The 27200-nt window shown below is 42.1% G+C and overlaps 2 protein-coding genes across 4 annotated transcripts in view; one reads left to right on the top strand and one right to left on the bottom strand.

Moving 5' to 3' along the window:
• Positions 1 to 27200, top strand: part of LOC120870618 (boLa class II histocompatibility antigen, DQB*0101 beta chain) — a 65805-nt gene that overhangs the window by 6367 nt on the left and 32238 nt on the right. Inside the window, exons 3-5 of one of the 2 annotated variants that reach the window (XM_040250393.1) lie at positions 1470 to 1751; positions 2228 to 2338; positions 2991 to 3546. In XM_040250393.1, the coding sequence (XP_040106327.1) occupies positions 1470 to 1751; positions 2228 to 2338; positions 2991 to 3004 (407 nt within the window). In that variant the 3' untranslated portion in view covers positions 3005 to 3546. Of the gene's footprint in view, positions 1 to 1469; positions 1752 to 2227; positions 2339 to 2990; positions 3547 to 27200 lie in introns of those variants that run through there. The other variant, XM_040250392.1, reaches the window with a different exon arrangement.
• On the bottom strand, positions 15752 to 25791 carry LOC120870620 (HLA class II histocompatibility antigen, DQ alpha 2 chain-like). Of its 2 annotated transcripts, none has more exons than XM_040250397.1 (5): positions 25637 to 25783; positions 21289 to 21537; positions 20563 to 20844; positions 20127 to 20301; positions 15752 to 15919 (listed from the first exon to the last, which is right to left on the bottom strand). In XM_040250397.1, exons 1-4 carry the CDS (start codon positions 25716 to 25718, stop codon positions 20147 to 20149), a joined length of 768 nt encoding a protein of 255 aa, XP_040106331.1. In that variant the 5' UTR covers positions 25719 to 25783; the 3' UTR covers positions 15752 to 15919; positions 20127 to 20146. The 2 variants fall into 2 exon arrangements, with proteins under 2 accessions (XP_040106331.1, XP_040106330.1); XM_040250396.1 differs by lacking the exon at positions 15752 to 15919 and adding an exon at positions 19853 to 19957 and having other exon boundaries at positions 25637 to 25791.

Below are 27200 nucleotides of genomic sequence, written 5' to 3'. Positions count from 1 at the left end.
TGTTACTAGATTGCAAAGTCTGTAAAAGCAGGGACTATGGTCTGTTGTTATTTTGGATTACCAGAGAATACAAATTGTCATATATATAGTGAATGAATGAATCAGTGAATATAATGGATATACTATAATATAATGAATGAATAAGTGAATCAACAGATCAATCAAATAAGTATATGTGGCATAAATGAAGTAGAGATAGGCTGTATGCAGTGTATGTATTGGGCTTCCTTGATAGCTCAGTTGGTAAAGAATCCACTTGCAAAGCAGGAGACCCCAGTTTGGTTCCTGGATTGAGAAGATCCCCTGGAGCAGGGATAGGCTACCCACTCTGGTATTCTTGGGCTTCTCTTGTGGCTCAGCTGGTAAAGAATCAACTGCAATGCTGGAGACCTGGGTTCGATCCCTGGGTTGGGAAGATCCCCTGGAGAAGGGAAAGACTACCTACTCCAATATTCTGGCCTGGAGAATTCCATGGACTGTATAGTCCATGGGGTTGCTAAGAGTCGAACACGACTTTCACTTTCACATATGTGGCATGAAAGAAGTAGAGACAGAGTGTATGTTTTTAATTATGTAGATTTCTGTGGGGTGTTCACCACAGAATGGCATTGGAGCTAAGATAAGGCTAAAGCTGAGAGAGATGATTTGTTCACCAGTAACATGTGGGAAGTGCTTTTGCTCTCAAATTTTGTGTTATGGGGCTGAGGATTATAGATGTAGCTTGTTTGAGAAGAATTGCTTTGTAGGGACGATGTGATGGTCACTCTTCTCCTATTTTATTGTACATAGAAATGTTTATTGATCCCTAGTTAAGGAAGATCCACTGGATGAGGGCATGGCAACCCACTCCAATATTCTTGCCAGGAGAATCCCATGGACAGAGGAGCCTGGTGGGCTATAGTCCTTAGGGGTGAAAGAGTAGGACATGACTAAAGCAACCTTGCATGCACGCATGCAGAAATGTCTGTGCTTTCTTAATTCTCAGTCCGTGTTGCTATTCCATGACTCTTGTTGATCACCTCATGACCAGCAGATGGGAGTCAAAACAGCTGGATTTTCTCTACAGTGAGGAGCACTGGGACTAACCTCGCATAAGTCACTAGAGCTAGTCTTGATGGGCACCTTCTATAGGTGTGGGGTAAAACAAGTCTTGGTTTTTTATTTTTATTTAGAAAATTTTAATAGTAGCCTATATAATATAGCAATTTATAATTTAAAAGTGCTTCATTTTTATCAGTGTCAACAAAGTAACTCCCATAGAATGATGACATTTATCTCTTGAGGCTCCAAAGAGTAAACTGATGAATGTTTCTATTCAAGCTAATAACGTGGACAAGTTTGGATCCAAATCCAAGACTTGGAATCCGGGGATCTTCCCACTCTGGAACCGAGGAAGGACTCTTCTCCATGGGAGACGTGCTGTGTGGTCTCATGACTCACTGTGTCTTTTCCTGTCTGTCCTCCCTCAGTGGAACCTACAGTGACCATCTCCCCGTCCAGGACTGAGGCTCTAAACCACCACAACCTGCTGGTCTGCTCGGTGACAGATTTCTATCCAGGCCAGATCAAGATTCGGTGGTTCCAGAATGACCAGGAGGAGACAGCCGGCATTGTGTCCACCCCTCTTATTAGGAATGGGGACTGGACCTTCCAGATCCTTGTGATGCTGGAAATGACCCCCAGGCGAGGAGATGTCTACAGCTGCCGCGTGGAGCACCCCAGCCTCCAGAGCCCCATCACGGTGGAGTGGCGTAAGGGCACTTGGTCTCCTTTCACTGTGGGCCCTACAGGACGGGGCAGACAGAGCTTCCTGGGTTCATCCCATCTCACCTCTTGTCCCCACCATCCCTACTGAAATCACAGGACACAAGAGTGCTCATACCTAATCGCAGGGGCATTGGAAGAGCCTAATTACATTGTCTTTCCAGATACAGGAGCTCACTGCACACACCATGGCCCCAGAGCCCAGCCCAGGGAGCTCTGCAGGATTGACAGGTCCAAGGTTATGCATGTGTCCTTGAGGGGCAGGGATCTGCTTTCCCTGCTCATTCACCTGTCCACTCTGTCCAAGGATCTTTTGCTGGGTCCCTCACCTGGGGGTGGTTTGAATGAAGAACTGAGTTCCCCTAGTACTTCCACTTCCTGTACCTCAGACTGGACTTCAGGATTCTCAAGGGACACTGTGAGATGTGGGGACAAACGCTGACACTCAGGCTCTGCTCCCCAGGGGCGCAGTCTGAGTCTGCCCAGAGCAAGATGCTGAGTGGTGTTGGGGGCTTCGTGCTGGGGCTGATCTTCCTCGGGCTGGGCCTCATTGTCCATCACAGGAGCCAGAAGGGTAAGGAACCCTGGGGAAATGGGAAAGACTTTGGCTGAGACTCTTTTCTCAGGGAGGCTTCTGTCTCTAGATGTAGCTCTTTTTCCTGATCCTAACGAAAAGGAAGTTAAGGTGGTGGCAGGAAGAAACAAGCAACCTAGGGAGACACTGAAGTCTTACTTTACTGATTGAAAGGTAGCCCTGCCACAAAACTGGCAGGTGTAATTCATTCTAGGGCTTCCTTAAAGTTCATCATTGTCTCACAGACTCTTTTCCAAAAGCTTCCTCTCAAGAGGGTCAGAGCACTGACTCCCCTGTCTTCCAGTGACAGTTTCATTCAGTTGGGGGATTTTAACTTTGGGCAGTTAAGACCTTGTGACTGAGGGATAGGGAGGAAATAAATTTAACGAAGGTGAGTTATCATTAAATTTACTGAAAAGATTGAAATCTTCATATCCCCCAGAAGGATAACAGCTGCTCCCCAGCCTCGCACACATCTGTCAGCCTGGAGCGCTGCATCCTCTTTGGGAGAGTCACCTTTACCCAGGTGTTGGGGAGGTGATGATGACACGCCCTGGAGCTCAGCTTTCTCTGTCTGATGCTGCAGGGACCTTAGAGGAGGTGAGGGGCGCCTTCCTCAGGGTGCTGTGTGTGATCACTCTCTCTTCTGCAGGGCTCGTGCGCTGACTCCCGAGGATACTTTGATGGAGATTGGACTTCGCTCTCTTATAGCTGCCTGTTCTTGCCCAGAATTCCCAGCTGCCCGTCAGCCTATTCCTCTGAGATCAGATCCTATAGTGACTCTGATGTAGTCACCAGGTCCCTTCCTGTGACCACCTGCCCCAACAGGGATCTGGCTGTAACGACTCTGCTTCCTGCACCTTCCTCTGTGCTGCCGACCACATCTACTCAGACCCTGAGAATTTCTATTCCCATTTTCATTCCCATGTTCAGCCTGTCCTCCTCTGGATCAGAGTCTTTCTTAGATTAACCCTGACACAGTCACCAGGTCACCGCTTGTGACCCCTGCCCTAAGGATTTGGCTGCGATGCTGCTTCCTGCATGGACCCTGGAGCCTCTGCCTGTGCACTGCCAACAGCATCTACTGAGACCCCAAGGGATTTTTCTGTTTCCATTCTCCCTCTGCAGATCGTTCAAGGGAAGCACATTGAAACATTACCTGGTTATAGAGTATATCGTAATTAAACATGACTATAAATTATCTGTACCTTGAGCCTTCTTGTTTATTAAGAGTTTTTATTGAGGCATAATGATATATAACATTAATTTCAGGTATACAGCATGGTGATATATTTGTTTATATTGCAAAATGATCGCTATAATGTCTAGCTAACAGACATCCTGTGTCACAACTGAGACTTCACATAAGGTACAGTAGGCAGAGCAGTACTCCAGCCCTGAAAGCTGCAGCTATATCTTCATTCATTTAGTCACATCAGCATATTTCCATATGTTGGAAGTTTATTGTGCCCTGTTAAAGAAATTTGTGGACTATTTTAGTTTTCAAATAACAGAATTGCAAATAGTGGAATCTTTACAATATTTTGAATGAAATGAAGAATACCCATGACAATCTTTTGTGTCACAGAGAGGTTTGTGAGTTATCATGGGTCAATAAAGTATAGTCAAACTTAAAAAGATTTAGCAACTTTCAAATATGCAATACAGTATTTTTAACTATAGTAACCATGCTGCACATCACATCCTCAGGACTTACCTATATCATTAATATAATTGGAAGTGGATTCTTTACTGTTTGAGCCTCTGGATGTTGGCAGCGGGTTTGTCATACATGGCCTTTATTATGTTGAGGCTTCCCAAGTGGTGCTAGTGTAAAGAACTCACCTGCCAACACAGGAGACACAGGAGATGTGGGTTTGATCCCTGGGTTGGGAAGATCCCCTGGAGGATGGCATGCAACCTGCTGCAGTACTCTTGTCTAGAGAATCCCATGGACAGAGGAACTTGGCCAGTTACAGTCCATAGACTCATGAAGAGTCAGACATGACTGAAGTGACTTAGCACAGCACATGAACCCTCTATACCCACTTATGTTGAGAGTTTTTATCATAAGCAAGTGTTGAATTTTATAAAAGATTTTTTTGCATCGATTGAGATAATCATGATTTTTATTCTGTGATTTGTTAATGTGATGTATCACATAAATGTTGAATTTTACAGCCACAAAATCCAGGGTCTCAGATGGGTGTAAGAGTTCCCTTCTGAGAGCCAATGGCACTGGGGAGCATAGCAGAGGACAGTGAAATGACAATGCCACCCTGAAAGGTCTCTGGAAAGGGTAAAGTCAGTCCTTAGATGTGTGTTTAGTTAGAAACTTACCCCTCAGGCTATAGCTATGGTGGTAAGCTAATAGGCCTCTTTCACAGAAATACCATTGCCTCTTGCTGTGCCCTGGGTTGGTAGCTATTTAAGAACTTCTCTACATTTGTTATAGTGCTTTGTGACCCATGAGCCTAAGCACCGCTAGTCACCAGAGCCAGATAGTATAGAATTATCTCCTGGTACCAGCTGGAAGAATTAGGGCACCAGACAAATGTATAAGCTGCTTTCTGAGAGATACCACTGAGCTGGAGCAAGGCAGGGGAGGTATGCAAAGATTTTGTCTACTGGCTTCGGATTCATGAAAGCACCTCTATAGCCCCCTAGAACTGTGTCAAGCCAGAAACCTGGCCTCATACCAAAGCTCCTGGATAAAAAAATAGGCCTCTTAGAAAGACTGGGAGTGTGTTTCAGTCTGCTCTCTGTGCAGTGCTCCGATGGACTGCAAACTTCCGTGGCCTCCAGAGCCAGGTGATCCGAAGGCATCCTCTGGGTGGCAGCCATAAAAACTGGGACACCCAGCCTATGTAAAAGCTCAACTGGATGACATTGTGGTGCTCTGGAGGGTGGCACAGGGAAAGTATAAAGCCAGCGCCTGCTGGCTACAGTGATGCAAAGGAGAAGTTAAAGACTGAACCTCTGAAAAGAAAAAAAGAAATTCCTAGAATAAAAAAATAGATGCCTGCCCACTTTAGCATAGAAGAAAGAGAGAGCAAAATGGTGCCTGCCAGCCCCTGTCCCTTAGGCTGACACTTTAAGGTCATCAAATGAGCCTCGTTCCCATAAAATCTGAATGCTTTTCAAATGGCTGCTTCTGTGCTGGGACCTGGGTCAAATGAGTCTGTGTGTGATTCTTTTGAGAGCCCTTTTTGAGTTCACTTAAAACATGAGACCCATTGGCTTTCAAAGCTAGATGTTTGGGGGGCTTATCTCTTAGGTGCAGGTCTTAACGGTTGGGATGCCCGTTGTTGTGATCACACCCCTTGCTCCTCAGGAGAAGCTCTTGGTTTTGAGTTCCTTCCCAACTGTGGGTTGTTGTGCCCAAGGTGGGGTTTATGGCAAGCTTATGACTCTCCCTCTCCTGCCTTGATGTGGGTTTCTTCTCATTTGCCTGATGTGAAGGCATTGTTGAACAGATTTTTAGATTTTTTTTTCTTCCAGAGGAAATTATTCCATTTGTAGCTGTAGACTGAGTGTGTCTGTTGGAGGAGGTGAGTTCATGACCTTCCTTCAGCTACTTCATGACCTAGACTCTTTCAGCAAGTTTTGAATATGTCATCATTCTCTGTCCTTAAATATAAAGTTTCTGTTGAGAAATCTGATATCCTTATAATGTTTTCTGTGTAAATTATCAGCTTAGTTTCTCTTGCTGCTTTTAAGATTATCTTATCTTTGATTTTTTGCAGTTTTATTATAATGCATCTGAGAAAATCTATTTAAGTTGCATTTGTTTCTTAACCTTTGAGCTTCATGAACTTATATCCAACTCTCTCCTCAGATTTGGTAAGTTCTCAGCCATTGTTCGGAGAAGGCAATGGAAACCCACTCCAGTACTCTTGCCTGGAAAATCTCATGGACAGACGAGCCTGGTAGGCTGCAGTCCATGGGATCGCAAAGAGTCAGACATGACTGAGTGAATTCACTTTCACTTCTCACTTTCATGCATTGGAGAAGGCAGTGGCAATCCACTCCAGTGTTCTTGCCTGGAAAATCCCAGGGACTGCGGATCCTGGTAGGCTGCCGTCTATGGGGTTGCACAGAGTTGAACACGACTGGCGTGACTTAGCAGCAGCAGCAGCAGCCATTGTTTCTTTAAATAAGTTTTTTGTGCCTTTTCCCCTCTCTCTTCTTTTGGACGCCAGTAATTCACAGAGGGTTACATTTCATGGTATTCTATAGATCACCTAGGCTTTCTTCACTTTTCATTCTTTTTTCTTTGTTTTACTCTGACTTGGATAATTTCAAAGTTCTTAGCTTCTAATTCTTTCTTCTGCTTGATACACTGTATTCTTGACACTACTGCATTTTTCATTTAATCTATTATATTTTTCATATTCCTAATTTCTGTTTTTTATGATTTATATCTCTCTATTAAACTTCTAATTTTGTTCATGTATTGTTTTCCAGATTTTACTGAATTGTCTTACTGTGTTTTCTTGTGTTTCTTTAAAAGAGCTATTTTAAACTCTTCATTGGGTAAATTAAGGATTTCCATGTCTAGGTGTCAGTTACTGGAAGATTATTTTGATTATTTGGTGATATGATGTTTCTTTGATTTTTCATGTTTATTGAAGTCTTGCATTTCTGTCTCTGCATTTGAAGTAGCAATCATCTCCTCTCAGTTCAGTTCCGTCACTCAGTCGTGTCCGACTCTTTGCGACCCCATGGACTGCAGCATGCCACTTTTCCCTGTCCATCACCAACTCCTGGAGCCTGCTCAAACTCGTATCCATTGAGTTGGTGATACAATCCAACCATCTCATCCTCTGTCGTCCCCTTGTCCTCCTGCCTTCAATCTTTCCCAGCATCAGGGTCAGTTTCCAATGAGTCAGTTCTTCCCATCAGGTGGCCAAAGTGTTGGAGCTTCAGCTTCAGCATCAATCCTTCCAATGAATATTCAGGACTGATTTCTTTTAGGATTGATTGGTTTGAATCTCCCTGCAGTCCAAGGGACTCTCAAGAGTCTTCTCCAACTCCACAGTTCAAAAGCATCAATTCTTTGGTGCTCAGCTTTCTTTATGGTCCAACTCTCACATCCATACCAGTCTTTACTCGCTGACTTCAGGAAAGAAATGTTGGATTGGCCAAAACATTCATTCAGTTTTCCTGTAATATCCTTTTTTGCTGGTTCTTCTGAGACCCTCTCAAACCTTTTATGGATGTGTCTGCACCACACTTCTTGTTCTTTCCTACGGCAGAATTCTTGAACTTGTATGCCTTCTCCTGATTCTGCAATGCCACATGCTGGATGCTGACAGCTTCCCTTTTGCTTTCCCAAGAATGGAGCTGAAGTTCAAGTCCCTGTTCTCTCCCTGGCCTTCAGGGACTGGCTTTGGACTGGCTTTCTGTGCTGCTTTTTAGTTGTCTGCCAGAGCTCACTCTTGCTGATGTCAGGAGTGCACACAGGGAGCTGACTACAGTGTGGAGTGTGTGTGGGTGAGGTGCAGGTACTGTTAGGAGTGCCTGGGCAGGTTGACGGGATTCAATGATGAGGCTTGAATCAGTGGATTGTTAGTAGACTTCTTGAGGAATCTGTGTCTTTTTCATATCTTCCTAGAGTTCTATCTACCACCTTACCAGCCTCTTCCCACCTCAGTTATGTAGCTCATGACATAGTACTCTGGATAGGGTAAGAGAGAAATGAATCTCTTTGGCAGTTTCCCGCACAGTTGAAGATGACAGATGTTCCCTCACAAGTTTTCACTTTCCCCTCCAGGATAATTCGCACCAAGCTGTGCTGCTTTGGGGAGAAGTGATGCTCTTCCTCCTACTCTCTCAAGTGTGTCCAAGTTATATTTCTTTGCTCCAGTGGTGTCCTTGAAGTTCTCCACTGGAAAGCTGGACTTCCACAGAGTGTCTAAGGTTATTCTCCAGGGGCTTCCAGATCATAGCTAAGAAGCTCTGAGCTAGTTTATGGGCCATTGCAGTGTCCCTAGCCATGACTATGGTCTGTAGGCTTGTTATGTGATGCTTGGGTGGGTGATACTCCTGGATTCTTTAGCATATGATGTTGGATCCCATAGCTCCCACAAAGACATCTTTGTCCAGGGATGGATGTCAGATTGTTGTTGAGAGGGAGATACTAGTGAAAGACTCTTTTTTGATCATGTTGCTGATGTCATTCCCCAAGTAAATTCTTATTTCCTGATTAACAACCCCCCTTTACTAATTCACATTCTTAATCAGCTTTCAATAAAATGGTATGTGGTAGGTACATTTTGTACTCTTTCATGTCTAACAGTACTTATATTCTTTCTTTGTACCTGATTGTGATTTTGCAAAGGTATATATTTATTAACAGAAAATAATTTTCCTTCTCAACTTCCAGGCATTTCTCATTTCTTGATGATAAAAGTATTTGACAGTTTAACATAGGTCTGTTTTGTTTTGTTTCCTCTACTGAGATGATCTTCTTTTAACACTTGAGATTTTCAGAATTCTGTTGTTGTTCAGTCTCCAAGTCGTGTCTGACTCTTCACGAATCCACTCCAGGCTTCCCTGTCTCTCACCATCTTCTGGAGGTTGGCCAAGTTCATGTCGATTGAATCGGTGATGCCATGCACCATCTCATCCTCTGTCATCCCATTCTTTTTCTTGCCTCAATCTTTCCCAGCATCAGGGTTGTTTCCAATGAGTTAGCTGTTCACATCAGGTGGCCAGAGTATTGGAAATTTGGCTTCAGCATCAGTCCTTCCAATGAGTAATCAGGGCTGACCTCCTATATGATTGACTGGTTTGATCTCTCTGTTGTCCAAGGGACTCTCAAGAGTTTTACCCAACACCACAGTTCAAAAGCATCATTTCTTTGGTGCTTTGTCTTCTTTGTTGTCTAGCTCTCACATTCGTACGTGACACTGGGAAGACCATAGCCTTGACTCTATGGACCTTTGTCGGCAAAATGATCTCTTTGCTTTTTAACACACTGTTTAGGTTTGTCATAGCTTTCCTTCCAAGAAGCAATCGTCTTCTAATTTCATGGCTGCAGTCACCATCCACAGTGATTTTAGAGCCCAAGAAGAGGAAATCTGCTTCCACCTTTCCCCCTTTTACTTGCCATGAAGTGATTGGACCAGATGCCATGATCTTAGTTTTTTTTAATATTGAGTTTTAGGCCAGCTTTTTCACTCTCCTTCATCCTCATCAAGAGGCTCTTTAGTTCCTCTTCACTTTCTACCATTAGAGTGGTGTCATCCACATATCAGAGGTTGTTGATATTTCTTGGGACAATCTTGATTCCAGCCTGTAACTTACCCAACCCAACTTTTCACACGATGTGCTCTGCATATAAATTGAATAAACAGGGTGACAATAAACAACCTTGTCATACACTTTTCTCAATCCTGAACCCGCCAGTTGTTCCATACAAGGTTATAAATGCTGCTTCTTGACCTGCATAGTGGTTTCTCAGGAGACAGGTAAGATGGTCTGGTATTCCCATCTCTTTAAGAGTTTTCCACAGTTTGTTATGTTCCACACAGTCAAAGGCTTTAGCACAGTCAATGAAACAGGGGTAGATGCTTTTCTGAAATTTCCTTGTTTTCTCTAAGATCCAGTGAATGTTGGCAATTTGATTTCTGGTTTCTCTGCCTTTTCTAAACCCAGCTTGAACATCTGGAAGTTCTCAGTTCACATACTGCTGAAGCCTAGCTTGCTGGATTTTGAGTATAACCTTACTAGTTTTGGAAATGAATGCAATTGTCTGGTGGCTTGAACATTCTTTAGTACTGCCCTTCTTGGGAATTGGGATGAGGATTGACATTTTCCAGCCCTGTGGCCACTGCTGGGTTTTCCAAATTTGTTTATGTATTGAGTGCAGCACTTTAATAGCATAATTTTTTAGGGTTTTAAATAGCTCTGCTGGAATTCCATCACCTCCACTAGCTTTACTGGCAGCAGTGCTTCCTAAGGCCCAGTTGACTTCACCACTCCAGAATGTCTGGCTCTGGTGTGGTGAGTGACCACACCATTGCTGTTATCCAGATCATTAAGGTCTTTTTTGTACAGTTCTTCTGTGTATTCTTGCAATCTATTCTTGATCTCTTCAGGTTCTATTAGGTCTTTACCGTTTCATTGTGCCTATCTTTGGATGAAATGTTCCTTTGATATTTCCAGTTTTCTTGAAGAGATCTCTGTTGTTTTCCTGTATTTCTTTGCATTGTTTATTGAAGAACACTTTCTTGTCTCTCCTTGCTATTCTCTGGAACTTTGCATTTAGTTGGGTGTACCTTTCCTTTTCTCCCTTGCTTTTTGCTTCTCTTCTTTCCTCTGTTTATTTATAGGAGCTATTTATAAAGCCTCCCCAGACAAGCACTTTCCCTTCTTGCATTTCTTTTTCTTTGAAATGGTTTTGTTCACTGTCTCTTGTACAATATTATGAAACTCTGTCCATAGTTCTTTAGGCATTCTGTTTACTAGATCTAACCCCTTGAATCTATTCATCACCTCCATTGTATATTCATAGGGGATTTGATTTAAGTTGTACCTGACTGGCCTAGTGGTTTTCCCCACTTTCTTTAGTTTAATCATGAATTTTTCTATGAGGAACTGAGCTGATGAACTGAAGCCGACTGTATACAGCTTCTCCATCTTCAACTACAAAGAATATAATCAATCTGATTTTGGTATTGATCATTTGGTGATGTCCATGCATAGAGTCTTCTCTTGTATTGTTGAAAAAGGGTGTTTGCTATGAACAGTGCATTCTCTTGGCAGAATTCTGTTAGCTTTGCCCTGCTTCATTTGGGACTCCAAGGCCAAACTTGCTTGTTACTCCAGGTATCTCTTGACTTCTTACTTTTGCATTCTAATCCCCTGTGGTGAATAGTACATATTATTTTGGTGTTAGTTCTAGCAGGTCTTCTAGTCTTCACAGAACTGATCAGCTTCAGCTTCTTCAGCATCTGTGGTTGGAGCATAGACTTGTATTATTGTGATGTTGAATTGTTTACCTTAGAAATGAAACAAGATCATTCTGTTGTTTTTGAGGTTGCACCCAAGTACTGCATTTTGGACTCCTGTTGATTATGATGGCTACTCCATTTCTTCTCTGGGATTCTTGGCCACAGTAGTAGATATAATGGTCATCTGAGTTAAATTCACCCATTCCTGTCCATTTCAGTTCACTGATTCCTAAGATGTTGATGTTTACTCTTGCCATCTCCTGCCTGACCACCTCCAGTTTACCTAACCTAGCATTCCAGGTTCCTATGCAATACTGTTCTTTACAGCATCAGATTTCACTTTCATCGCCAGACACATCCACAGCTGTGTGGCTTCTGCTTTGGCCCAGCCGCTTCATTCTTTCTGAGCTATTAGTAGTTGTCCTCTGCTCTTCCCCAGTAGCATATTGGACACCTTCTGACCTGGGGAGGGGGTGGGGGTCATCTTTTGGTGTCATATCTTTTTGCCTGTTTATACAGTTCATGAGGTTCTCACAGCAAGTATACTGGAGTAGTATGCTATTACCTCCTCCAGTGGATCACGTTTTATCAGAACTATCTGCTATCACCTGTTCATCTTGGGTGGCCATACAAGACATGGCTCATGGCTTCATTGAATTATGCTATCCTTTTTGCCACAAGGTAGTGATCAATGAAGAAGTTTAAAATGACTTAAAAAATTTAAAATGTATGTAGTGATGAGTTTTTTTTCATTAATTTTGCTAAATATATGAAAGTCCTCATTCTATGTAAAAAATTAGGTCATTCATAACTGGAAAATTTTCATTTACTTGCTTTCATAATTTCCCTCCTTCATGTTTCTCTTTCTCTCTGTTACTTGATATTCTGAGGTCGAGTCTCTGTGTCTTATCCTTTGTACCATATATTACATTTCTTTGTCTTCTTTTTCAGGGAGATTTTGTTGATTTAATTTTCAATCTTTCTATTACATTTTCCATTTTTTAACCTTTCATTATTATTTTTAAAAATACAATTTATTTTCATTAGGATTCTAATTAGAAAGAATTTAAATAACTTTCTTGCTCTTACATAAACTTTTTTTTACTAAGTCTATGATAATTTTATTTTTATAATCTCTTTTGTACTGCAAAATTTTCTCAAACATGTGCTCTGCCCTCCTTAACCTTGTCCTTCACTTACTATAAACCATATTATTTCATCTCACTTATTTAAGTCTTCTCTAAACTCTGCCAAATTATACTTGGTTTCTGTGTAATTCTTTAACATATTGCATTTCTATTTTCCTTAGCATTTATAATTATATATTTGTGAAATTATTCCATATGTGTATATTTCCTCCTACTGGACTGTAAATTCTTCAAAGACAATGAATGTGTCTCTTTTCATATGACATTAATACACTTGGGAGACTTTCCTGGAGGTCCAGTGGTAGAGAGTCCACCTGCCAGCGCAGGAGACACTGATTTGATCCCTGTGCAGAGAATTGCACTTGCTACAGGGCAGCTAAGCCTGTATGCCGCAACTACTGAGGCGGCGTGCTGCAGCTGCTGAAGGCCATGAGCCCTAGAGTCCATGCTCCATGACAAGAGAAGCCACCACAATGAGAAGCTGGCACACCACAACTAGAGAGCAGCTCCTGCTCTCCAAAACTAGAGAGTCTGTGTGCTGCAACGAAGACCCAGTGCAGCCAAAAATAAATAAATAAATAAATAAATCTATTTAAAGATACACTTGGAATGTAGTATGGTATGTGTCACAGAGCATTTGTGCATTATAGATTGAACTAATAATCATATCAATAAAGTCTGGGGCTTAGTTCAGCTAATAATAAGTGAGCATTAACTTTGCTTTCCTTTTCTGTTGTTCCTTGTGGCATGCTCACTCTTTAGGGTTACATATCTGAGAGGTTCTGTGCTCTAGAGCAGGATTTGAACTCTCTGGGTTTCCTAACTGCAATAAAAATTAGGAAAACCTTAAAAAGCAGCATAACTTCAAATAGAATGTTTCTCTGCTTACTTCTTCTTTGGGCATTCCTGAATACTTAAAAAGACCATTGTATTACAGAAAATTTCAACTATATACAGTAGTAGGGAGAACGGTACCATGTATCAATAGTCCAGTTTTAACAAAGACCAATTCATGGACAATTCTGTAAATTCACCCACTTAATATTACATGCCTACTGCATTATTTCTAAAATAATCTTAGATATTATGTCATTTCATTTCTAAATATTTTACTATGAAAATCTAAAATATAATAACCCTGGAAATATAAAAACAATGCCATTGCCATACCTAAAGTTAGGTAAATAATTGCTTAATACAGTCACTGTTCATTTTTTCTGATTGTCTCACAGGAATTTTTTAAATAGTTGTTTAGTTTGAATATGAATCCAAAAAAGCCTAGCATTTGGTTTATATGGTTCTTCAGTTTAGTTTTACATGTGCAAGTTTCTCTGTTCATTATTTTTCCTTTCAGATTATGTGCTGAAGAAATGTGATTTTTCAATTATGTAACTTTTAAATAGCACTATATTAGATATTAACAAAGCCTTTATATTTTAGAATTAAACTTTTAAAGTTTGTATTATTTATTATTTATTTCTGATTCAGAATATGAGATATATTTTAAAATATTGTAAGCTTATTAGGTTCAGTTCAGTTCAGTCGCTCAGTTGTGTCCGACTCTTTGCGACCCCATGGACTGCAGCATGCCAGGCCTCCCTATCCATCACCAACTCCCAGAGTTTACTCAAACTCATGTCCATCAAGTTGGTGATGCCATCCAACCATCTCATCCTCTGTCATCCCCTTCTCCTCCTGCCTTCAATCTTGCCCAGCATCAGGGTCTTTTCAAATGAGTCAGCTCTTCTAATCAGGTGGCCAAAGTATTGGAGCTTCAGCTTCAGCATCAGTCCTTCCAATGAACACTCAGGACTGATTTCCTTTCGGATGGACTGGTTGGATCTCCTTGCAGTCCAAGGGACTCTCAAGAGTCTTCTCCAACACCACAGTTCAAAGGCATCAATTCTTACTAGTTTACACTAAGCTAATTATATTATACCTTCATTAGTTATTCATAGCAAAATAATTTCAATTAATTAATTCTAATTTTGTTTTCATACTGTTCATGGGGTTCTCAAGGCAAGAATACTGAAGTGGTTTGCCATTCCCTTCTCCAGTGGACCACATTCTGTCAGACCTCTCCACCATGACCCTCCCATCTTCGGTGCCCCACATGACATGGCTTAGTTTCATTGGGTTAGACAAGGCTGTAGTCCGTGTGATTAGATTGACTAGTTTTCTGTGATTATGGTTTCAGTGTGTCTGCCCTCTGATGCCCTCTTGCAACACCTATCATCTTACTTGGGTTTCTCTTACCTTGGACAAGGGCTATCTCCTCACGGCTGCCCCTCCTGACCTTGAACGTGGAGTAGCTCCTCTCGGCCCCCTGCTCCTTGGACCTGGGGTTGTTCCTCTAGGCGGCTGCCCCTGACCTCAGATGTGGGGTAGCTCCTCTTGGCCGCCGCCCCTGATCTCGGGCGAGGGGGAGTGCCTCTCGGACTCGCTTCTGCGCCGTCCGTCGCAGCAAGTGACCGACCTCAGATATGCAGATGACACCACCTTTGTGGCAGAAAGTGAAGAGGAGCTAAAGAGCCCCTTGATGAAAGTGAAAGTGGAGAGTGAAAAGGTTGGCTTAAAGCTCAACATTCAGTAAACTAAGATCATGGCATCTGATCCCATCATTTCATGGGAAGTAGATGGGGAAACAGTGGAAACAGTGTCAGACTTTATTTTTTTGGGCTCCAAAATCACTGCAGATGGTGATTGCAGCCATGAAATTAAAAGACGCTTACTCCTTGGAAGGAAAGTTATGACCAACCTAGACAGCATATTAAAAAGCAGAGACATTACTTTGCCAACAAAGGTCCATAGAGTCAAGGCTATGATTTTTCCAGTGGTCATGTATGGATGTGACAGTTGGACTGTGAAGAAAGCTGAGTGCTGAAGAATTGATGCTTTTGAACTGTGGTGTTGGAGAAGACTCTTGAGAGGACCTTGGACTGCAAGTACATCCAACCAGTCCATCCTAAAGGAGATCAGTCCTGGGTGTTCTTTGGAAGGACTGATGCTAACACTGAAACTCCAATACTTTGGCCACCTTATGCGAAGAGTTGACTCATTGGAAAAGACTGATGCTGGGAGGGATTGGGGGCAGGAGGAGAAGGGGACGACCGAGGATGAGATGGCTGGATGGCATCACTGACTCGATGGACATGAGTTTGAGTGAACTGGAGTTGGTGATGGACAGGGAGGCCTGGCGTGCTGCAATTCATGGGGTCGCAGAGTCAGAGGTGACTGAGCGACAGAACTGAACTGAACTGAATTTTGTTTTATATATCAATTATTTCTAGTCCCATAAACTTTTTGTTATATAACACACAATTTTATTTGTTTTTATTTTAAAAAATGTATTTATTTTTTGATTGTTGTTTACAATGTTATATTAGTTTCAGGTGTACAGAATAGTGATTTGAAATTTTTATAGGGTTATACTTCATTTAAAGTATCAAGCAGATTCACTCCAGGGTATATATCTGAAGAAAAGAAAAAAAGCTAATTCAAAAAGGTATATATTCCCCAATGTTCACAATAGCATTACTTATGATAGCTAAGATATGGAAGCAAACTAAGTACTCAACAGATTAATGGTTAAAGAAGATGTGGTATGTGTGCACACATATATATATATAATGGAATATTACTCAGCATAAAAAAGAATGAAGTTTTCCTTTTGCAACAGCACAGGTAGACCTGGAGTGTATTATTATGCTATGCTGAGTTCTTACCTTATGAATCATTGATACTTAAATTTTCTTACTCAAAATCATGTTGCCAAAATTCTTCTTAGTACATTTGTTCATAGGCAGGTGATCTATATTTTTTATACTGAAAATTTAATTATATATGTTTAAGATAATTGCTGATATTTTCTTTCACTTAAAAATATATGTAGTATATCGACGCATATACATGGCATCTGAAAAAGTTGATTTAGACAATCTTATTTACAAAGCAGAGACAGAGACACAGATGTAGAGAAACAGACGAGTGGATATGGAGTCTGAGGGGAGGGGAGGGGGGATGAATTCAAAGAGTAACATTGACACATGTTCACTACCATGTGTGAAATAACTGGCTAATGGGAACATGCTGTACAGCTCAGGGAGCTGAGCTTGGTGCTCTGTGATGACCTAGATGGGTGGGATGGGGGTGGGGTGGGCAGGAAGTCCAAGAGGGAGGGAAGAAGGCTGAGCACCGAAGAATTGATGCTTTTGAACTGTGGTGTTGGAGAACTCTTGAAAGTCCCTTGGACTGCAAGGAGATCCAACCAGTCCATTCTGAAGGAGATCAACCCTGGGATTTTTTTGGAAGGAATGATGCTAAAGCTGAAGCTACAGTACTTTGGCCACCTCATGCGAAGAGTTGACTCATTGGAAAAGACTCTGATGCTGGGAGGGATTGGGGGCAGGAGGAGAAGGGGATGACAGAGGATGAGATGGCTGGATGGCATCACGGACTCGATGGACGTGAGTCTGAGTGAACTCTGGGAGATGGTAATGGACAGGGAGGCCTGGCGTGCTGCGATTCATGGGGTCACAAAGAGTCGGACACGACTGAGCGACTGAACTGAACTGATAGCTGATTCACTTTGTTGTACAGCAGACACTAACACAACATTGCAAAGCAATTATACCCCAATTTTAAAATTTATAAGCTAAAATAAAAGTAAATAATCTAAAAATATATACACTCTATTTTAGAGAAGTTTTAGGTTCACAGCAAAGTTAAGCAGAAGGTGAAGAGATTTCTCACATACTGTTGCTCCGTTAAGCATATCCTGTGCTACTATCAACATCCCCTACATTTTTTTTTACACTAGATGAATTTACATTGACACATCATTATCATCCAAAGTTCATCGTTTACTTTAGGGCTCACTCTTGATATGTATTCTATAGGACTGGACAAATGTATGATATGTATCTCCTACTACAGTTATCAGAGTAGTTTCAGTTCCCTAAAAATCCTCTGTGCTCTGTTACCTACATTTTCTTGATCACCTCTGGTTCAGATTTCCTGCATTTACTAATTCCTACTCTGCATTTTAAATTATTTTTTTATTTCTACCTCACAGCTAGCTTTTTCTCCTTGAATCTTCCCTACTCCTTCTCCAAGTAAACATGCATAAATATCCATTTACATGTAACATAGCTTGACTAAAAATTATAGGTCATGGGAGAGGGGAACATATTTTTTGTTAGAGAGTAACAAATCCAAAATCAAAGGTTACAATTTTCCTGAAGAGTTCTCTTAGCAACCCCTTCACCAATGATAGGTCATTGACAACTGGACCCTACTTATCCTCTCAGTCTAACTCAATCTCAGCTTCTCTCATTCTGGAAAAAAATAATTGTCCAACTAATATACAAAAAAATTAATCTGTACTCCATGTATGGAGTCTCTTAAATCAATAAAACAAATCTCTTAAAACATTAAAAGGCCCAGAAAAAGTGCTTTCTATATGATTTGATCTATTCTTTTTAATAAACTAATTGTGAATATAACTAGCAATGTTTTTCTTATATACTTGTATACTATGTGTAAGACACTTCCTATGTAACAAGATTATTCGAATTCTGTCACTAGGCCTACAAGAAACATATCAACACCCCATATAATGGATGAAAAAACTACAGCTTGGAAATGTTAGATACTTTAGCCAGGGTTATAAAATATAAATACTAGGTATAAAGTGCTGAGTCCTGAACCTGGATTTAGGTTTCTTTGCACCAAACTAAGCTGTACGATATTGTGTTAATATTGTGTCTTTTTTCCCAATTATATTTTGAGCTCCCTGATGCAGGCATGGGCAGGGACAGTCTCATACATTTCATAGCTGTTCCATAATACCTTCCAAGATGCAATGTATAGACTCAATAATTGCAGAGTGGAAAGTCTGAGACAATGTGCCTAGAACATTCTCAAAGGCACAATGACTCCAAGTCAAGTCACACACACTCTCGAGTGACATTTGGACACACTCAGGAAAGCCAGAGGATCCATCTGTTGATCCACTTCCTCCACACGGATTTCCACTGGAGACAGTGAATCTAGAGGAGAACATCGCACTCATAAGTGCTGCTACATTACCTCAGTGATGTTGTCCCTCCTGGGATTTCTCTCTCATAGATTCATGCTTTCCTTAGCCAGGAGGGTCATGGGCAGAGGGCTGGGGATATTGGGATGTTTTGCTATTTCCAGGGCAAACAGGGATGCACAGGAATCCAGCGTGCCTGGCTTAGGCTTATCTGCCTGGAGACATTCTGCAGTCATATTCACTCTCCCGTTCCTCACAGGCCACGTCAGGAAAGTCTGTGTGCTTATATAGCAGGAATTCATCTAGCAGGTGAGACAAACTACACCTGTGTTCTAGGGAACCTAAGTATGTCTGTGAGTTCTACTCCATCCCCTCTCCCATTAGGGTTACTAAACCTAAGTAAGGACAAGTTTTTGGTCCTCAAATAACCACATTATTATCTTACTCTAATCCTCTCCTAACGGACTTTCAGTCTTTCTATATCTAGAGAATTCTTATCCCCTAAGGGTGAGGAGAGGAGATAATGCTTTTGCTGTTATAATGCAGTCCTCACAAAATTAAAGTATTGGAAACAAATTTTGACATTTGATACCCAAAATTTGACTTTTGATACTTTTGAGTTCAAAATTCTTTTCTCTAATTTTTTTGTCATAGCTTTATAAAGCCGTATTAAAATGGGTACAGAATTGGGAATTTCCTGGCATGCCAGTGTTTATGACCCAGTTTTCTTTGCTGTGGTTCTGAGTTCAATCCCAGTTTGGGGAACTAAGATCTCAGAAGCTGGACAGTGCAGCCAAAAAAAAAAAAAAAAACAAACAAACAAAACAAACAGATGAGTACAGACTTCTATCTTGGTTTTTGTATTTCTGCTATAAAAAATCTTTACCAAGGGAAAAAGGTATATATTACTTTCACTGATGCCTGAATTAAGGGGTGGATGGCAGTGCCAAGAGCCAAGAGTGGAAACAGTAGGAAGAGAGAAATATTAACCATAGTGAACATACTGAAATATTGTGACTTTATACAAGTTGCTCTTATGTTTTTTAGCCTGAAACATGATCTGAGAAATGAAACGAAGGGGCCTAAAGCATAAGAGAACATGATGTTGGTTAGCCCTGAGATGAAAGACAGGAAAAATTTCTATTAAAGGGAAGTTTATTGCTTCCATGGTGATATGGAGTCGGGGTCACTAGGGAATAGGTAGCTGGGTGGAATACCCCAGTGATCTCATGGTAGGCAACTATTGAGAACCAAAAAAACATCAGAAAGTCGGGGGAGAACTCTGAGGTATATGTGAGCTCTGAGATGATACAGCATCTTAAGTCCCAGAGAAGAGAGGAGGGGCAGAGTGTAGGGGGAGAGAGAGTAGGGGCAGAGTGTAGGGGGAGAGAGAGTATATGATGAACTTGGCCAGAAAATAGTTCTAGGTCGCCTAGCACGTCCACTCTTCTGCTCTCATAGGTGGGCAGAGCACCTGCAACAGGAAAGGCATGAGACTGATGAGTCCTGGGGAGCTTCTGTGCCGTAGTCATGCTGGTTCCCAATTCTCCCACAACTTTCCAACCACGTCTGTGTCTACAACTTCTTACCGCTTCGCTTTCTCCTGAAGTGTGTCTGAGGCATTGACAAATATGAATCCTTACCTTCCCTTCTGGGGTGCGACTCACAAGGGACCCTGGTGTCTGGAGGCCCCACCTGAGCGCAGGCCTTGGATGATGAAGATGGTGCCCACCACGATGCCCACGAGGCCCACGGTCAACCCCAGGGCACAGACCACAGTCTCCGTCAGCTCTGACATAGGGGCTGGAATCTCAGGCTCTGCAACAGTGACGTTATGAAAGTCAGAATACTGAGTGTTGGTTCATGTGCCTGTGTATGAGGGTGGGCAGGAGGTGTGGTGTTCATGCTACAAAAACTCAGGGCACCAGGCTTAGGGAAGAGAATGAAGGTTTCTATAATTTTAGAAGCCTTGAAGTGTGGAAAACAAGCTTTGGACTGTGAGACTGAGGGACCAAAACTCAGTGTTTTGTACTTGGTAGAAAAAGAGAGAGTGCCGAAAGGGGTGGAACTCGTACATACCCCAGTGTTTCAGAAGTGGCTCCTCCAGGCCCCAGTGCTCCACTTTGCAGTCATAAACGTCATCATCAGAAGGGAGGAAGGTGAGATAACCAAACCTGAAGAAGGAATCATCATCCTTGGGGAGGAAGCTGGTCTCATAAACACCCTCCGTGACTGCATGCCCGTTCTTCAGCCACGTGATGTTGATCACAGGGGGGAAAATGTTGTCCACGTGACAGATGAGGGTGTTGGGCTGACCCAGCATCACAGGAGACTTGGAAAACACAGTCACCTCAGGAACCTCTACGGTGAGGAAACAGCACAGATGTGAAATGGGAGTAGCTCAGCCCTGATTCTGCGCTGCCTCCTGGGGGAGCCCTCCCACCAATGTTTCCCAGTCTGACAGAGGAGGAGCTCTTGTTTGCCTTCTGCTGGGAGATGCTATGCTCTGCCCACGCTTTATCCCTGTGCTGTCTGTGGTCATGCTTGTTAAGGAGGGAGGTCTGTGGGACTCCTCCTTGAGGGATTCAAGGAATATGTTATGGGAATAAGGGTCCTTATATTACATGGAAATACATGATCTTTGAGATGGCAGAGGATGAGTGGTCAATAATTACTATGACACCTGGGGACTCTTGGAAAAGTTTCATAGAGTGGTGAAGGATATCCCTCCTTAGAGAAGAAGGGAGTGAAGCCTGATATGAAAGAATAGATTCAGTAAAGAGAAGTAGAATGGTGGACACTTACCGTTGATAACTGGGGTAGAGTTGTGCCATTTAGTCATCATACCCAAGTTGTGTTTCGCTGTAGCTATGTTACTCAGTGCACCTTGAGGGTCAAAACCTGCAAACTGGCTAAACATAGGCAGCCGCCAGACAGTCTCTTTCTTCTCCAGGTCCACATAAAATAGCTCGTCTCCATCAAATTCCTGGGTGAACTGGCCAGAGGGACCATGAGATTGGTAGATAGTTGTGCCATAGGAGCCAACATGATCAGCTGATAAGTGAGGGTGAGGAGCAGAAAGGTGGAAAACAGAGGGAAAGAAAAGACCATATTAAACAAAGTAACAGAAGAGACTAACTTTCAAAGACTGTGGGGTTCATCTTTAGCACAGTCTCTAAGCAAAATTCCCAGTATCGGCTTCCTTCCCCCTCAGTGTTGGTAGCGTCCTGTTAGAATCCCGGCTGCTTTTGCACTGTAACACATGTGATTCTTGGGCTTCCTCTGTGGCTTGGCGGGTAAAGAATCCGTCTGCAATGCAGGAGACCTGGGTTCAGTCCCTGGGTTGGGAAGACCCCCTGAAGGGAAAGGCGACCCACTCCAGTATGCTGGCCTGGAGAATCCCATGGACTACAGCCCACGGGGTCGCAGAGTCGGACACGACTGAGCTGCTTGCACTCTCACTTTCGTATGCGCACAAGGGCAGGATTTCACAAGCTTTGTTTACTGCTATTTCCTGCCTGCCCAGCTCAGTGCCTGGCACATTGTAGGTCTGTAATAAAGAATATAATGGAAAGAAAGAAGAAAGAAGGGAATGAATGAATTATCCTGGTATTAGCTTTCTTTCCTCTTCTTCAAAAGTTTTTTCTCTCACTTAATTTTTCATCAGATTATAATACATTCATTGTGATTCTTCTCCCCTCAGGGCTGACTCAGAGCAGAACATTTTCTGCACAGGGATTCCTTCTTTCTTTTTTTTTTAACCAAGGAAAAGCCCACATGATTTTACTAGTTTAAAAGAATATCCTCTTTTATAACGTATAAGAAACAGTATAACAAGGACAGTGGCAATATAACAAAGCATATAAAGAATAAACAATGCTTCTAAGGTGTCCATCTTGTTAACTGTAGTGATTCTTAAAGAAGAATGCCTGATTCTTTCTGAAATTAAAAAAAATGGAAGTTTTATTTTGTATTTCTAACATTTCCTTCCCCTATTTTTTTTCTTTAAAGTGAAAGTCACTCAGTTGTGTCCGACTTTTTGCAACCCCATTGACTTTAGCCTGCCGGGTTCCTCTGTCGGTGGAATTCTCCAGGCAAGAATATTGTAGTGTATAGCCATTTCCTTCTCCAGGGGATCTTCCCAACCCAGGGATCAAACCCAGGTCTCCAGCATTGCAGGTGAATTCTTTACCATTTGAGCCATCAGGGAAGACCATTTTTTTTCTTTAAGGAGGTAATGAAACTTCTTTTTCTTATTCAATACATACTTGTTGAAGACTCAGAGTGAATTATAGCCCTTTTCTTCAAATGGACAATGTACTTTTCTGAGGATGCTAAAGCAGAATGGCAACCAACTCAGTTTGACTCTGCCAAAATCTGGACAATTTTGTCCGGACACATATTAGTCTTTTAATATTTTCTCTTTCCCAGCTTCCTCATTTCATGAATATCAACAGGGTTTCAGACATTGGGAGAGACAAAGAATAAAACATCAATCAGGCATGGTCTCTGTCAACAAGGAGTCTGTTGAGTAATGGGAGTCTGGTGAGAAAAGGACCAAGTGCTGTGTACTGATCAGTTCTGTGATAGGTAAATCCTATGCCCTCATCTGACCTCATCTGTCTATCACACCAAATAAGATTTTCCTTTCATGTTCCCTGGTCTTTTCAGGGGTCTGTTTTTCACCCCTGGAATGAAATGATCTTTAAAAATTTTTTTGGACACCTCTAGCTCATTCCTGAAGTTTCTACTTAGTTATCAACTATTTTAACCAAGTTCTCTCATTACACATTTTTAAAAATTGCATTAGAATCTCCAATCTCCCCATTCCAATGTCCTGCTTTCAAGTTAGTCTATTGCTCATCCTTACCCCCTTTCTGGATCAGTTATAATTAAAGGCTTTCTAACAAAACTTCTTTATCCTTGTAATGAATATTCTTGACTCCTTTTCAAACATGAATATATGCAATTATTCCTTTTCATCTGGTACTTGTCCTGAGTTGCCCACAGTGAACCACATCACACTGCTGTGCCACCTGGAACCAATCACTTTTATAGCTTCAGCCTCAGCTGGGTCCATTGCCCTGCTCAGCAATACTCCTGCTTTTGTACACCATTTTCTTAGCATGACTAATCTTAGCACCCCGAATGAGGCAGATAGCATGTCTTTTCATTTTTGAACCCCCCAAAACTTAGCTTGCTATGTGCTAAAAATTATATACAAAATGTCAATTACTATTCTTGAGGATCAAAGAAACTTTGGGGAAGACTTAAAGACACAGAGGTAGCAGAGATATATGATGGTCAGAATCAGCAGTGACCAGGGAAGCATTATGACTTGTGAGCCTTAAGCACTGTTGCTCAGGTGGGCTCACCTCCATAAAAATACTAAAGGTCATATTTTATGACCATATTGGTATAAAGACAAAAATAATGCAGGCTAAATTAAAATTAAAACATTTTCTTCTACCATAAATTTTCACTTTTTCTAATTAAAATAATAAAGTATTTTCATGGGGCCTTATAAGCATTCAGGCCCTTGGCACTGTGCCCACTGTGCCTAATGGGTAAGTTGAGCTTGACCAGGACACTCTGGTGTGATGTTGAAGAAAGAAAATGTGGAAGTGCTCTGGAGAAGCAGGTGAAACTTGCTATCACACAAAATTAGAAAGGGAGCAGCCATGGCTAATAAAGTTGCTGAAGATTAGAGTAACCTCCTTTTCTCTTCCTTTTGAATTATCTGGCCATTCTACTTTGGTTTTACAAACTCACTCTTCTTGAACATAAGCAATAGAGATGTAGGCAAGGGATGGATCTTGGAAGGAAAGGAAGATGAAGAAATGTATGAACAGAGGATAGAAAGAGGGGGACAGCAAAGGCAGAGGGGCCTAAGGGACCAAATAAATAACCTGTGCTTGCCCATTCTCCTTGAAGGACTTCTATAGATGGGGTGAAGAACAGGTAATTTGGACTGACAATTTGAAAACAATACAATTTAATTCAGCAAGTTCTTTTTTATCATAAAGTTCTCAATTTTAAAATAAAAATAAGGAAGATTTTTTACTTTGTTAAAGAAAAAAAATCAAAGCTACACTTATAATGGTAATACTAAAAAATAGAGTAATCTTTGACATTTGTGTATCTTAATTACTTAGAAAGCATTCCTACACAACTTTATTTGTGAGGTGACATATATGAAGTAACTGAGATAACGTGATGACCGTGTGGCAAAGTGCTTTATATAAAGGTACTTGACTGGGCTTGCTCATCTGCCCCCTGTGCCAGATGCCAGCATGGAAATGCCAGTCTTAGATCTGAGACTAAGAAAAAGTCAACCTTCTTCATATCCACACAGTATTCATAATTCATGGAACTATTCACCCCAAGAAAAACTTTAGAAGAAATATGTAAAAGGCTTCCAAAGTTGTTCAGATAAATTTGGGAGTGATAGTTTATGGAATTTTTGGTAACAAGATGTCTACTTGTGGAAGCATCACTAATCTTTGAGGCAATCAAAAATGAACTGATTGCCTTAGGGCCCTCCAGGACACATTCACTGGCTCCAGTATCAGAAACTGAGTGACGACCTTGGTGAACTCTGCAACAGCACCGGTAAGAAAGAGAGTGTGTCTGGACTCTGGTTTCCTGAAGGAGGAACAACTGTAATTTTTAGATTTGCCTAATACTGAGAAGACTCTCAAGAGTCCCTTGGACTGCAAGGAGATCAAACCAGTCAATCCTAAAGGAAATCAGTCCTGAACATTCACTGGAAGGACTGATGCTAAAGCTGAAGCTCCAATACTTTGGCCACCTGATGTGAAGAACTGACTCATTGGAAAAGACCCTAATGCTGGGCAAGATTAAAGGCAGGAGGAGAAGGGGCTGACAGAGGATGAGATGGTTGGATGGCATCACCGACTCGATGGATATGAGTTTGAGCAGGGTCCGGGAGTTGGTGATGGACAGGGAAGCCTGGCGTGCTGCAATCTATAGGGTTGCAAAGAGTCAGACACAACTGAGCGACTGAACTAACTGACTGAATATGGAGAAAGGTGTGAGGGTCTCTACTATTTCTAGGCCAATTTTTCTTGATTTTCCCTCTGATTCCCTGTTCCCCAATTCTAATCTCTACATCCCTCAACTGTGCACTCACCCACAATGTCTTCACCTCCACTGGGGCTCATCATGGTGGTCAGGGCGAGGGCCCCCAGAATCAGAGCTCTGTTCAGGACCATCCTCTTCTCAAGGTGGACTCAGCAGTGGCTGTTCTGAGTTGCAGAGCAATGATGAGGGCTGAGCTGAGAAGGAACTTTGAAGACACCCAAACCATACTCTGCCAGGTCAGGTTGTGGCCAATCAGAAAAATCCCCTTTGATGACACCTCAGTTGCTAGATGAAGACTTTGTACTAAGAGGCCTGGAAGGGACTGGGAAATCCCCTAGTTCTGATGCACCTTCCACTTAGAGTGGACCAGAGGGATCTGTCTATGAAAGGAGGGACAGTATTAAATCAGAGTCTTTTCACATGTGTGTAAGCCTACTCCTGACAAGAGGGGTGGGAATTTCAAAGAAACTTCATGGACAGATGAGGCCATCACTGATATGGTGTCCCAACAGGATTTTCTGGATTACAACTCCCAAGAACTCTCCCTTGAGTTGGTCACCTCCCATCTCCCCTTTCCCCTGCCTCCATGCTGTGCTGTGCTTAATCTCTCAGTCATGTCTGGACTCTATGGACTGTAGCCTACCAGGCTCCTCTTGTCCATGGGGATTCTCCAGACAAGAATACTGGAGTTGATTGTCATGCTCTCCTCCAGGGAATCTTCCCAATCCAGGGATCGAACCCAGGTCTCCCACATTGCAGGCAGCTTCTTTACCAGCTGAGCCACTAGGGAAGCCCAGGAATGCTGGAGTGGGTAGCCTATGCCTTCTCCAGGGGATCTTCCTGACCTAGGAGTCGAACCGGAGTCTCCTGCATTGCAGGCGGATTCTTTACCAGCTGAGCTACCAGGGAAGCCCAATGCCTCCATATGTAGATTAACTGTCTTTCTCTTTGCTTCCATAGTGCATACAGAATTCTCTAAATATTGAGCTGACCCAGGGGAATTCTGTTAGTGGCAGCCAAGAAATACCTTTGCCCATCCTCCACCTAGCAGCACTGGTTGGTTGGTCCTGGAAGTGCTTTCTGCCACTATGGATGACACAGGCTTGGTCTGAATGGAAGTCCCAATGGTATAACATAAATAAAACAGACCAGAATAGCACAAAAGGGGATCCTAAAACAAAACTGTTTTTAGAACCACAGCTTGAAAATTAGGCCAGGAACAAGTGCCAAGATCAAGAAGAGTGTTGCTGTTGTTCTGTCTCCAAATCATGTCAGACTCTTTGCAATACCATAGACTGCGGCACACCAGTCTTCCTATCCCTCACCATCTCCTGAAGTTTGCCCAAGTTCATGTCTATTGAACCCACTCACCCCAGTTATCCACCCCCAACACACTCCAACTGCCATCAGTCTCCTGATAAAAAAAATCAGAGTTCACCTGAATTACAGCCAAACTCTAGGTGTTGTGACATGCAAGGGATCTCTTAATATAGTCTTAATATAGTCCAAACTGACACATCCATACCTATTGGAGACAGATTCCTCAACTCTTAGAGTGATCCAGACCTGTGGACATTATTTACCAGAGACTCTATCTTGTGCTTATTTCTTCC

This window comes from Oryx dammah, unplaced genomic scaffold, assembly GCF_014754425.2.
Source record: "Oryx dammah isolate SB20612 unplaced genomic scaffold, SCBI_Odam_1.1 HiC_scaffold_11, whole genome shotgun sequence".
In the NCBI taxonomy this organism is placed as follows: Eukaryota; Metazoa; Chordata; class Mammalia; order Artiodactyla; family Bovidae; genus Oryx; species Oryx dammah.
This window is presented reverse-complemented; position numbering and strand designations above follow the sequence as displayed.